General features: G+C 43.0%; 1 protein-coding gene across 3 annotated transcripts in view; it reads right to left on the bottom strand.

Annotated features, from left to right (window-relative positions):
• The window catches only part of LOC137378719 (cadherin-8-like), a 194578-nt gene that overhangs the window by 36485 nt on the left and 143565 nt on the right, over positions 1–14528 (bottom strand). For all 3 annotated transcript variants that reach the window (XM_068049077.1, XM_068049079.1, XM_068049078.1), the window contains exons 6-8: positions 10758–10945; positions 6709–6962; positions 922–1058 (exon numbers count right to left, since the gene is read on the bottom strand). In XM_068049077.1, coding sequence (XP_067905178.1) covers positions 922–1058; positions 6709–6962; positions 10758–10945 — 579 coding nt within the window. The remainder of the gene's footprint in view (positions 1–921; positions 1059–6708; positions 6963–10757; positions 10946–14528) is intronic.

The following is a 14528-nucleotide window of genomic DNA, read 5'->3' as shown; positions in this document are numbered from 1 at the left end:
AAGCAGAGAGAATAAGCTGGGAGAAAGCTTCCAATTACAACTCACTGTCCACAGGTTGCAGGAAGAGAAAGGGCTTAATATATCCAAAATTTTCACAACATGAATGCATTAATTATTCACTAGTCAATCTCCCTTAGTGTTGCACATGGGGATTGCAAGACCAAATACAGTTGTCAAGTTGCTGTTTTCATTACTTCGCACTCTTCCCCTGGAGAATAGTGTGAAGTGGTGGAAGGATTCACAGTGTGACAGATGTGAATGCTCCTTCCCTGGGCATTTTTACACCAGTTAACAGGGGTATATGGTGGGAGGATTATATGGGCCCGCACAACTCATACCATGATGGAGAGTCCACCCACTCACATTGAACTTGAGCATCGGGCTAGATGTCAACCCAGATTTCAGTTTCAGTCTCTGCTTGCCAGATCTATTGGTGCATAGGGTTCAAACCCTGCACCTCCCAACTCCTGAGGTGGCAATACCATCACTGGGTCAAAGGTTTCCTCTTAGTCTAGAGGTCAAGAGGATAGGGAATAATTTCACCAGAGTAGCCAAGCATATTTCAGTGGCCATTTTAAAGTCATGTTCTGTCCTGATTATTATATTCCCATTATAACTTTGTATCCCAATATTGATAATGTAAACTGGTCATGCTGTGATTACTCACTCCCACCAGTGAAGGCGCTGTAGTCTGACAAATATAAGTAAGAATTTCCATCATAAGTGAGAAAAGCTGACAGGAAGATTATGCTGACTTAAGGTTTTTTTAAAATTATATATGTTAGATAGATGTAATTAAGTTTCTTCATGACCCATCTCGTGTCCTGCATCTATTCTACTCCCATCCATTTTAGAGGCCATGGGAGCTAGCTACCCTGAAGTTTAAGGTTCTACCAACCAATCGGCCAACCTGATACATACTGGTTTCTGTGGCGATAATGGTGATGTTATGCCAAACATCGGTCTCCCTGTCCAGAGGTTTAGCCAGAGTTATTTTTCCATCATCAGCATTAACGTTGAACAATCTTTCAAGGTCGGTATGCCGATCAATTGAATACCTACGAAACAGATAAGTTCACTAGTCATCCCAGGTTAAATACACATACTCATGACAAAATGACAGGGGGAGGGGAAAGGGAGGACAATCTTAACTTTTGCCAATATTGCAGTATAGGCAATATTTGATCGACCACCTGTTATACAGCTTGCCCAATCTTCCTTTCCATTAAATTCATCAGAAAAGAAAATCAAGTGAATTGCGATCCAATATTGTCCATTTGGTACTAGAAAGAAAGGTTTGCATTGATGATCTCACAAACTCCCAAACAACTTTACAGCCAATTAAATTCTTTGTATATTGTAGTTACTGTTCTAATGCAGGAAGCAGAACAGCCAATTTATACACAGTCCGACACACAGCAATGAGATACTGGCCAGATAATCTTATCTTAGGGGTGCTGGTTGAGAGCTCAATCATAGCCAGGACACTAGGGAGAGCGCCTCTGCTGTTCTTTGAAATAGCCCCATGGGATCTTTTACTATACTTCAATGGGACAGATGAGGCTGTGGTTTAATATCGCATCTGAGAGACAACACCTCTGACAATGCAGTGTCACCCCCTCCCAAGTACTGCACTGGGGAGTGCCAACCTAGCTTAGATAAGCAAATCTCTGAAGTGGGACATGAACCCACAGCCTTCAGACATAGAAACAAAAGTGTTACCTACTGAACCACATCTGACACACGACCAACAAAGCTTAAAATTACCCCTAACAATTCGGACTAACCCTTCAACACCTAATGGATTCATTGCGAGAGGTTTATGGATCTCAACAAGTACATGGATGATAGATTGATAGTGGGCTAAGAAGAGCCATATACACCACCAAAGGGCTAAATAAATGTTGATTGTTACTCAAGTGCCTCTTACCACAGAGTGACAGCCAGCTTGATACCTGCAGTTAGCATCTTTTAGATCTCCTTCAAAGCTCAGCATGTGCAAATATTATTTTGTTTTAAATTAGACTGTGTTTTGTACAAGATGTGTGCATTATCACAGAGAAGAAAAAAAGGCAAATGCTTTGAATTAAGTACAGTAAATCATTTGTAGAAACAAGAGAGATTGTCAGTCTCTATTCATGCTCCTTGGAAGTGCTTGGATTTTCTATTTATGGAGGAGATACTTAGCTGCTATATTAGTGGTAATTCTTTCACATCTACTTGTATTATGCTGCACAGCCTACAGACTTGGCTGAAGACAACAATGAAAGATATGCAGGAACATAGATTTTCCCAATCCCTATATTGTTTTAATCTCACAAGGACCTTTCAGAAGCTTCTTATTGCATTTGAAATTCCGGTGTAGGGTTGACAACTCTGGTTGGACACATTAACTAGAGAGTTCAGCAAATGACCTTCTACCTCCACCCACCCTACCCCCACACCCTCACCACTGGTCGCCCAACATGTCAACCCTCGCAAAGTCCTGCCTTCCTTAATTAATCAAAAAATGAACAGATTCCTCATTACTTGATTGGATGATTCTTGACTGACAGCCAAAGAACCTTTTTCTTCATATTTGATATTTTTATAACGAATAAACAAAAGCGTTCAAAGAAAATTTTAAAAATACTTTTTACACTTAGCACCAGCACAAATGCCAACACTACGACAACAATTTGTATTTATATAATGCCTCTAATGTAGTAGAATACGTCACAGTGTGGAAGAAAAACAGTCACAATAATTGGCCTCAGTGCACTGGGTTAGGAAGCTAAGCTAGGGAGTGCTCCAATTCCTGCTTTGCATTCAGCAGCCTCAGCTGGAAATGTGTATGTGCCTGTTCACATATGCCTGTGTATGTGTGTGCACACATGTATGTGCATGCATATGCATATGCACATGTGTTAACATGCATATTAGTGTGTAAATGCAGTGTGTGTGTTCATATGCATGTGCGTGAGTTTATTTAAGCATGCGTGTGATTCCATGTATATGTGAATGCATGTGTGAGTTGTACATTCATGTGTTAGTGTGCATGCCCATGTGTGTATGTAGCCATATATGGGCATTTGCATGTGCATATGCATGTGGTCCATGTGTTCATGAATACATGTGTACTTCTGCATGTGTGTTCACATAAATGTGTATGTGCATGCATGTGTGTACTTGTGTATGCATGTGTATGTCTGCCTGCACACACACTCATTTGGCCATTTATTAAAGAAAGGATTCTCCAGTGGTAAAACATCTGCTTGGATGCACACAGAAATAACAGTCATTTAGACAAAATGCTACAGAATGTTCAGTGCTGTAGAACTGCAACCCACCAAGGAACCATCACCTTAAGGAGAGGAGGGCAGACGATAGACATTGACAGAGAAAATCAACAAGAATTAATTTTTTCATCCCTGCAAGTTACCTCAATATGAAATGGACTGCTCATTGCCATTGTTTGAACAACACTTTAATGAAGTTTTTATATTTGTCTCTCGCCCATCTTGAAATGGGTTTTAAATATTAATTGGGTTTTAAAGTTTGATTGGCTATCTCAACTATGCATTTGAAAATCCTAAAATTACTACTTTGAACATTGCTCTGCTGTAAATTACATCGCTGTATCAGACTGTCAGGGCAAAATAGCATTCTACACTCTCCTATTATGCGAAGCTATTTGCTGTGCCATGAATAAATCAATTGAATAAATAGATAAATCAAACACTCCCAGGCAAGGTGTTAGCACAGGTTATATAAAGGGCACATGTCTCTGTATTAAGACAAAAAGAGACTTGCATTTATATAGCATCTTTCGCACACTCAGGACTTCCCAAAGCAAATTACGGCCAATAAGGTATTTTAAAAGTCTAGTCATGTAGGATCTTTAAAGCCAGCAGACAGATCCCCACCTGACACAACTGAAATCAGCTGCTTGTATGGTGGAATCCAGACATAGACTAGCATTCCTGAGGCTGACTGGATTTGTAGCCCTCAAGCTAGTAGAAATAATGAATAAAGTGGGTTGGAATCGTCTACCAACAAGGCTAAGAATCTCTGTCCATGATGACAGTGCAATCACTGCCGATTATTTGTACCTCACCAAAGTACACCTGAGCAAATAAGCTCTTCAAACAGTTCTGTAGGGTTCAGCCATAAATTATCTTGACATCTTTCTGTCAATAACTGAGTGGTTTGGTTAAGTTACTGCCTCACCACCTTGTGAACCAACCTAGGCCCTGTTAACAGCTTCCCACCACTGGCAATCATGAAAAGAAGCAGAAACAAGAAATGCTGGATTCACTCAGCAGATCTGGCAGCATCTGTGGAAAGAGAAGCAGAGTTAACGTTTCGGGTCAGTGACCCTTCTTCGGAACGTTCCGAAGAAGGGTCACTGACCCGAAACGTTAACTCTGCTTCTCTTTCCACAGATGCTGCCAGACCTGCTGAGTGAATCCAGCATTTCTTGTTTTTGTTTCAGATTTCCAGCATCTGCAGTATTTTGCTTTTATGAAAAGAAGCAGGTTGGTGCCCCGGGACTTCATGCCAATGCAAATATTTACATACTGAATGCATTGGATCCCCTCAACACAAAGAGGGCAGCATACTGAGAAACTGCTCAGAATCATGATAGGGGTTCGACACAGGAAAATGGAGTAGGTTCTGAAAGGGGCAACACAGGGCAGTGGGAGTACAGAATCATTGAACAATACAGCACAGAAGGAGGTCATTCAGATTGTTATGACAGTGTTGGCACTGCTGTAGCACTAAAAGAATGAGGAAATCCTAGGCCATGAGCTTTAATCCTATGTGCCTCAGCTTCGAGTGCTGCCATCTAGCAAGGATCTGGGAGCGTAGCTTAAAAAAATTGATACATCTTTAGATCTTCTTGCCAGGCCCCCAGCTAGTTTCACTACATTTAGTTCTGGCACCACTCCTCGGGAAGGATATACTGGCCTTTGAGTGGGTGCAGCACTGATCCATCAGAATGATACCAAAATTAAAAGGGTTAAATTATCAGGACAGGTTGCATAGACCAGAAATGTATTCCCTTGAATATAGAAGATTAAGGGGCTATCTAACTGAGGTGTTTAAATTGATTAAAAGACAGGGTAGATAGAGAGAAACTATTTCCTCTGGTGGAGGAATCCAGAACACGGGGGATAAATCTTAAAATTAGAGCTTGGCCATTCAGGAGTGATGCCAATAAGCACTTCTTCACACAAAGGATTATGGAAATCTGGAACTCTCTCCCCCCCAAAAAGCTGTTGAGGCTGGAGGCCAATTGAAAATTTCAAACCTGAGATTGATAGATTTTTATTGGACAGGAGTATTAAGACTTATGGAACAAAAGTGATTAGATGGAGTCCAGTGTGGACTTGATGGGCCAAATGGTCTCCTTCTGTGCTGAAATGACTCTATGACCGTATGACTCTGAAATACAGATCAGCCATGATCTAACTGAATGGCCCCCTCCTGTTTCTATGTTCCAAACTGCAGTCAAGCCTCATTCATTGGCCGAGTGAGAAGGTTCTCCCCCCCCCCCGGTGTTGTACAGAATAGATTCGCTTCTACATCCAGTCCTTGCTCTGTGGTGAGTTTGTTTGTCCCACCCTGGCCATCAGCCGAGGCAGCACCATAGGTCTCACAGAGCATATATAAAGAAAAATCAGCCACCAACCATTTTCCAGTCAGGGTAAGCTAGCCTAGGGGGTTATGGTAATGGGCTAGCAATCCAGAAGTCATGAGTTCAAATTCCAGTATGGACCACAAAAGCTGCCAGACTGTTGTAAAAAATCCAACCTGGTTCACTAATGTCCTTCAGGAAAAAGGAACCTGCTGCCTTATCCAGTCTGGTCTACATGTGGTTCCAGTTGTATACTATGTGGTTGCCTCACTGCCCTCAATTAGAGAATGGCAATATAACCACATTGCCTATACAACCCACTTCCCAAGCACCATTTACAAAGAGTATATGCATGTGGATGTTAGATGATCAGGGCAACTATGGTATCTTCCACTGTTCAACAACCCAGTGATACTCAATGACCACCCACAAATATTTTTAATTCATTCAAGGGATGCTGACATAACTGGTAAGGCCAGCAATTATTGCCTATCCCTAACTGCCCTTGAGAAAGTGGTGGTTGAGCCCTCTTCTTGAATACAACTGTATTCAATCATAGTTGTTTGCTCGGCCATTTCAGTGGGCAGTTCAGAGTGAAATTGCTATGGGTCTGGAGTCACATATGGACCAGACTAAGGATAACAGATTTCCTTCTCCCAAGGACATTCGTGAATCAGTTAGATTTTTATGACAATCTGGTAGTTTCAGAGTCACCATTGCTGATGCTAGCTTTGCATTTCAGATTTTATTTAAATGAAATTAAATTGCTCAGCTGCTGTGGCAGCATTTAAATTCATATCTCCAGCTCAATAGTCTAGATTACTAGTTCAATTACATAACCATGATACTACTGGACACCCTCCTGCTCCACCCCAATGAAGACAGTCCACACATGGAACCATCCCAGCAAGTGGTCAATTTTCCACTTGAATATCCTGCTACTGATTGCTGACCACATACACGCAGGGTATGGGAGGGTAACTAGGATCTGAGGGAACTTGCACCCTCAGCAAAGGATTAAAGACATACAGGCAGAACAAAGAAGTAGGAAAAAAGAATGAAAGAAAACATAAAACGAGCTTCCATACCTAACAGGACTAACAACAATATCAGGGTCACGAGCCACTATTTGTCCAATGACAGAGCCCACGGCTACATTCTCCCTCACTTCCAGGAAATAGGCAGGTAATGAGAACACTGGTGGCTCGTCAGCATCCTCGACTGTGATCTTCACGGCTGCCGTGTCTTTGAAGGGTCCCTTGCTGATGAAGCGAGGATCAATATGTGCATTACCTGCCTCCACTTTCAGGGTATAGGATCTCTTGGTCTCGAAGTCCAGCGGCTGTTGGAAGTGACAGAGATGAATGATTTTCACTAATGACTTAAAACTGCAAGGGAACAAATGAATTTAAAGCTGATGGATGGCAGTTATGGGGGATTAGTACATCTACAACAAATTCACCAGAACTGCCCTAGTCTATGAGTATTAATCCTCGAAAATAATCACTGATGACTGTTTATTAAGCATATTTTGTTTGGAGGGTGAGGAATTGCTTACAGTGCTGTTAATTCTTTCCAGCATTAAAACACTCAAGGTCTTTTTCCTTTCCTACCCATTCATTCTTCGAGACAAATGCATTAAAATTTTAACAGTCATTACACAGATGGGGAGCCAGTCTGACTATTTCTTCATTATTAAAGACGTTCATGAGATGAGAACTCTTTTCTCGCAGCAGCTCTTCCGAGGCTGCACTTATAGTGCTACATGGTCAAGGCAAGACAGGGTTCGAGTCCGCTGATGGTGGTGGTGAGGCGGTTGCCAGGGGAGGGATTAATTTAAATCCAACGTTGACGCAGGCTTTGCCCTTGTTACAGATTGCGTGGTTCACGAGCTTTCAGCGTCTCCCCTTGCGGAAAACCATCCCCTGCTTGCATCTTGTGTTCTAGTAGGAAGAACAGATGACATTACCTAAAGGAGCTGGCTGGGATGATTACTGAGTGACAATATGAGGGAACTGGATTAAAGCTACAGTTAGGAAAATGAGGAACTGGCTGGAGCCTCATAGTGCCCACTACTGTTATGGTGCAATAGATGGGAAGAACACTGTGTGACATATTCCTGTTCTTTGTTACCCATATAAGAACATAAGAATTTAATAGGGGCAAGAGTAGGCTATATGACCCATGAGATTTCTCCATGAGATTTCTCCGCCATTCAATAAGCTCATTGCTGATTTTCTACATCACTTCTACTTTATAACCCTATCCCTTGATTCCCTTGGTGCCGAAAAATCTATCTCAGTCTTGAATATATTCCTGAAGACACCGATTTAAGGGAACTGGCAAGAAACAATGGTGACATGAGGAAAAAAATCTATGCAGCGGGTGATTAGGATCTGGAATACACTACCTGAGAGTATGGTGGGGGCAGATTGGATCATTGCATTCAGCAGAGAACTGGATAATTATCTGAAACGAAAATATTTGCAGGGCTGCGGGGAAAATGCAGGGAAGTTGGACTAGGTGATTCACTCTTGCAGAGAGCCAGCACAGACAAATGGCCTCCTTCTGTGCTGTAACCATTCTATGATTCTATTCAATGACTGAGCAACCACAGTCCTCTGCAGTAGAGAATTCCAAAGATTTCCAACCCTTTGAGTGCAGAAATCTCTCAGTCCTAAATGGCCAACCTCTAGTTCTAGACTGTCCAGGCAGGGGAAGCAGCCTCTCTACATCTACCCTGTCAAGCACTCTATTTTATATATTTCAATGCTTTCACCTCTCATGCTTCTAAACTCCAGAGAATGTTAGCTCATTCTACTCAATGTGCTGCGTGACATCAACTTGGGCAGGAAGACCTGGAAATGTGGGTGGCAGGGAACTGGCATGACATCCCTTTTCCAACCTTTATCCCTATCTGTTGGGATTGCTCCATTTTGTGGTAACACATGGACATAGACTGAAAGAGTTACGGAGGCCAACTGTGTGAGGGAGTTGGTTGAATATCAGTCCTGATACAAGCAGAGCGATTTTTAACTGGAGGTGCAGTCATGAGGCAGAATGAGTGTGCCTTCAACCCTTTATAACCGCCGTGAGGCCTGGGCCAGTGCTGATGTCCGGGCACCAAACAGTTTCCCATTGCAGGTCACTCTGAGAAGACGAAAAGGAGTTAAAAGTTAATCGCCTTAAGGACACTTCTGCAAGCAAAACCCAGGAAGAAAATCATAGGGGCATTAAAAAAGTATGCATTTTCCCCTCATTTTCTTTTAATACTTCTGTATATTAGTTATAAAAATATTGGAAATGGGGATTAAAGCTGTTTGACTGGGCGAGGCGATTGGAGGTGAGAGGTCATGTGATGAAACTTCCAGGAATGACCTATCAGCAGAAGTCTGGAGTTTTTTGTGGACTCGGAGGGCCGCTCTTGCTCCTTCTATCCCCACCAATTAAACATTTCCTGGGTTGTTTTCTGAATGGCCTCCAGAGGTTCCTTTAAGGAACGCTGGTGAGGCCTCTCAACCCCTGGTGCAAATGAGCACGTGAACCGAGCATGCTCTGTCTATTTATGCCTCAAAATTGGAATCACGGTCCTACATGCTTCCTAGAATCCCCATTATCATATTCCAAGTGGCCCTCCACCTAAAACAGGCAAGTACTCTAGCCATCTGCCTCCAGAGCCCTATTCAAGATGGCGGCAGTAGAGCCCCATCGTAACCAGGGGCGATAAGCGATCCCAATGCTATTTTCAGGTCACTACCATCCCAGTTACACAGAGAAGAGTGAGTTTAAGTTAGCTGGTACAGTTTGCATAAGATTGAGGATATCATGGAACATACTGGTGAAGGAGCTGGCTGAACATCAATTGAGACACAGTCTGCATCATACAGCACTGACTGAGAGAATTAGGGAGATTTGATAGTGTGAGAGAACTGGATTGACAAACAGACACAGCTGGAAGCAAGATACTGCTGTGCTAATGACAGGATAACTACTGGTGTTAATCCAACTTCCTCACACTAACAGGTTCAGCGATCCTTCCGAGCTGTCTCTTCCTGTTGATGCCTTTTGGTACTTGAAGCAAACTAAAATATTCAAAATAGGCTTGAAGAAAAATATAAAGGTCTCAAATACTCTAATTATTTTGAAAAGGGATTCTGATATTGTAGATCTTACTTTAAAAAGAGTCCCCAAATGAGATTTCTAATTCAAGAAGAGTCCTGATGGTGAGTTCCTCTTTGGCAGGGGTGAACTTCCCTCTTTAAGAAGAGTTCTAATGGTAAGGCTGTCTTTTGGTAACTCAGCTTTATTTTGTTTTACTCTTAAATGAACTTTACAAAAAAAAAAGTGATCAACTGAAGCCTGACAATTGCACAGCTACGCAGAGAGCTCACAGAAATTAAATGTGTAGTGACACATTCAAGTCGAAACCTGAGAAACATTCCATTTTATTAATGCTGATGAGGCCATTACTATGATTAATGCTCAAGTCTTCACTCTGAAGCTTAATGTTCTCATAAAATCCTTTGGGGAAAGGACCCTCACAGGATGGTTAACTGTTGCAGCAGTTCATGAGCACATGAGAGATTAAAGTAGTATCATTGTCAAAATCTTCTACAAAAATATAAGTGATATGGTGCACATCAGAACTAGTTGTAGTGATACTGCTTTTGTACCCTTGGTAACAGCACTGAATTGCCATGATAGAGGCACTACTGGGGGTTACAGTGCCTCTAAGCTAGGGAAGGTAGTGGGACAAAAAAAAAAATCAGCCAGCATTTCCCCTCTTGATCACTCGAAGAGTTAAGGCATGCATGGTTCAGCTGTAGTGCCTCCATGGTAGAATAGGCTGCTAACGTTCACTCTCTTGGCTCACTGATGATGAAAAGTCATATGAACAAAGTATTGAGGGGTGCTTGTTGCCCATGGCATCTTTGCATCAACTAATTGTTGCCCCAGTTATAGCAGGACTAATTTCACAAGGCAAAGATAATAAATTAACAGGGTGGGGGTAGCAGAGGGGTTGAATTCTGATGTCACTTAGTTTGAAATATTCCATATTTCAATTCCACGCCTGGCTGCCTGTTAATATGCGGAACATGGTTGCTTTCAAGGAATTAAGAGAAAGTATAAAGCTTACTTTTTTAAGAGTGACGACCCCCTCCTGAGTCTGGGCATCTGTTGTGATCTCAAACATGCCCATCCCATCTCCATCAATAATTTCGTACAGCGACCTTGCATTCTGTCCCACATCCCGATCATTGGCCTTGACCCTTCCTGCAACATCACCGATTGCCATGTCCTCAAGCACAGACAGATGGTAGAGGCCTTGAAGGAAACCAAGAGGATCAGTGCTCACAAGTCATCAGTGCTTGATGAAATGGGGAGGGAAAAAGCAGGAAACATTATACACTAAAGCTGATGTCACAATATTCACAAGTTACTTTTTTTTCTTCCCGATCTCCCATGAGCAAAAGGATTTTGTTCTCTTCTATTTCAATCAATTTGAAACATTAGCCTAGCTAATATTCATAAGTTTGAGGGAAGACTGAACAGGCTGTGGCTCTTTTCTCTAGAAAAGGCTGAGGGGTGACCTGATAGAGGTCTTTTAAGTTAGTGGTTCTCAAACCACTGGGCGGCACAGTGGCGCAGTGGTTAGCACTGCAACCTCACAGCTCCAGCTACCCGGGTTCAATTCTGGGTACTGCCTGTGTGGAGTTTGCAAGTTCTCCCTGTGTCTGCGTGGGTTTTCTCCGGGTGCTCCGGTTTCATCCCACAGCCAAAGACTTGCAGGTTGAGAGGTAAATTGGCCATTATAAAATTGACCCTTGTATAGGTAAGTGGTAGGGGAATATAGGGACAGGTGAGGATGTGGTAGGAATATGGGATTAGAGTCATAGTCATAGAGTCGTACAGCACAGAAACAGGCCCTTCGGCCCACCGCGTCCATGCTGACCATAATGCCTATCTATACTAAATCCCACCTGCCTGCATTAATTCCATATCCCTCTATGCCTTGCTCATTCAAGTACCTGTCCAGATGCCTCTTTTATGTTGCTACTGTTCCGGCCTCCACCACCTCCTCTGGCAGCTCATTCCAGATACCCACTATTCTTTGTGTGAAAAATTTACCCCTTTGATCCCCTTTAAACCTCCTCCCTCTCACCTGAAATCTATGCCCTCTAGTTTTAGTGTAGGATTAGTATAAATGGGTGGTTAATGGTCAGCACAGACTTGGTGGGCTGAAGGGCCTGTTTCAGTGCTGTATCTCTAAACTAAACTAGACACCTAGGGGCCCATAGAGACATTCCAGGAGGTCAACATAGTAATTGAGCGATTGGCGGAGGCAGGCTTGGTGTGAGCAGAGAGGTAGAAGTGGAGTGTGGTCACCAAATGCGCAGTGCAGAGTGGGCAGGTTGTCTCACCTAGGAAGGGAGTGCTCATGGATGCATACAAGGGGAAGCTAGATGAATACATGAGAGAGCAAAGTATAGAAGGTTATTTTGATAGTGAGATGAAGTCAGGTGGAAGGAAGATCATTGGGCTGAAAGTCTTGTTTCTGTGCTGTAATTTCTGTGTAATCCTATGCAAATGAACTCAATGTAATTTCCACAGAGCATTAACACAACAAAGCAATACGGTATTTTTGAAAGCCTTGTACAGTCAACTTGGCCAAAAGGCCAATTTCAGCATTCACTTCCCCAGTATGTTTACCACCCATGATTTAGAATAAGTGACTAAAATCATGGTTATTCCAAAATGCAGCATTTATCTTCTTAATCCCAACACTCAAGCAATAGATTCCCTAAGCAAACCAAGCTGACTGCAGTTGGCAAACTGATTTTTCTTTTAGCTTTTTCAGGAGGCGACATGCCTGGCCTGAACCACACAGATGGGGCCCGCATGCGGTCGTTGTGGAAGCTGGTAGTCCTCATCTCACTGGGCATAATGAACAGCACCGCAAAAACCAGCAGGCTGAGGATCTTAGAGATGCCCTGCCCCTGACTCCACCTCAACCCATCATTAAAGGGCAAACAGAGGTTCTGCCCTTTGACAGCAAAAAAAAATGACGTGACTGGCTCAACACCATTTCCCTGGGGGTTCTAGAGGGAGACTGGCCAAGTCATGACTGGGGACCAATGGACCTATAGCACCCCCCTCATCCCACTAACCAACTGCGTGAGCCCCCCTCCCTTGGCCCCTAATAATTTCATGCCCTGAGGATTTGGCTTAAACACTGGACAACTCTAGCTATGCCCAAGTCACATGAATGTAGAGGAATACTAGCCACGACTTTGCTCTCCTTTGCTGTTTATGCTCAGAGCCAAACATGTTGAATTTGTTGATATTTTTGACCTCAGAGGTTTCCTGTTTTGTGAGGGAAGGGTCTTCCAGCTGATGAATTTAATGACATTCTGCAAATCGAGGAGGCAAGATCTTCTGCTCAGTATTCTTTTGAATATACTGTCTGAATTTGAAGATCTGTGCTTCCTTTCACATTGCAAATACACACAACAGCTCCCAAAATCCATCAGACAGTGCTGTTGGAAGCAGCTCAGACGGGTCAAAAGTAACAGGATGAAACAGTCAGCTTATTAACGCTGCCAGCAATTCAGCTGTTGAAGACTTTTTTTTATCATAACCAATGTATTTTTAAGAAAGCCCTCAAAGCAGAGTCGCAGATAACATAAATAAAACTGTCACTTCCCAGTGTTTCCAACAATTCCAGAGATCCATGGGCTGAATTTTCAAAATGGAGTCAGGAACTCAACACCCGGATGATTTCTGGGTCCCGACTCCATGCCTCAGCTGCATTGCTAACTCGACATGATCTTTAAATGTTTTGCCTAATTGGGCAGAAGGCAAGCTGAGTGTCTGCAGGAGGCGGTGGCTGCCTGCAGAGCGTGAACAGCAAAGGCAGGCAACAGCCATGAAGGGGTGTGCCGCTGCCTTGTCAATGAGAGCAGGCAGCTCCATGGAGGGCCTACGGAATAAAGAGGTGAGACAGTGCTTCCAGAATTTAAAACAAAATGTCTTGCGTTTGGCCCAGCGCAAGATCTCCAAAAGCCCAAAACATTTCATCTTCCAACAATAAAGTTTGCTCCTCTGCCCACTGTGTGCCCAATTATCGTGTACCAGGGTGGTCGGGCTCGCTGGAATCTTAAATGAAAATTACTGTCCGGCCCCCCCAGGCCCATTAATGAGCTCCTTCATGAGCTTAATGGACCTTTCATTAGAGGCGATCAGCTTCCCCGTTCCCTCCCCACCCTGCCCTCACGTTGAAAATTGCAGACTGTTTCTGAGGTATTGGGTTCCAGAGACGATCCGCGGGACTGAGTTTCAAATCATATCCACGCTCCGCCCCAGCCCTGAAGGCATTTGATAATTTAGCCCCATATTTGACAACGATTTGATTTTTTTTGCCTCCTTCCATTCCTGTCTACTCTCAAAGCACTGACTTTTGTTGAGGTTATGATGACATGGGGGTCAATTACCCTCCAATATCTTGAGTGGCCACTCTTCACATACGCACATAAAGGAGTGCAGGAGGAGTGTAGTAGTTATGTTACTAGACTAATAATCCAGATTGTTAGAACAAGCATGATTTTGAACTTCTAGTCACCTGTCATTTTAATTCTCCACCTTCTTCCCACTCTGACCTTTCTGTCCTTGGTTGCTATAGTGTTTCGATGAAGCTCAACGCAAGCTTGAGGAACAGCACCTCATCTTTCGACAGCCTTCCGGACTCAACACTGAGTTCAACAATTTGAGATCACAAACTCTGCCCCTATTTTGTTTCATGCTTCTTTATTGGCTTGATTTTTTTTCTCTTATTTCCTTTGCTTTGTATTCAGAGGGCAGCTATTCTGCCATTCACACCTCCTCGAGACAGATCATCTGTTTCTTTACT

The sequence above is a fragment of the Heterodontus francisci genome, chromosome 17, assembly GCF_036365525.1.
Source record: "Heterodontus francisci isolate sHetFra1 chromosome 17, sHetFra1.hap1, whole genome shotgun sequence".
Classification (NCBI taxonomy): domain Eukaryota; kingdom Metazoa; phylum Chordata; class Chondrichthyes; order Heterodontiformes; family Heterodontidae; genus Heterodontus; species Heterodontus francisci.
The sequence above is the reverse complement of the archived record's forward strand: the minus strand, read 5'-3'. Positions and strand labels throughout refer to the sequence as shown.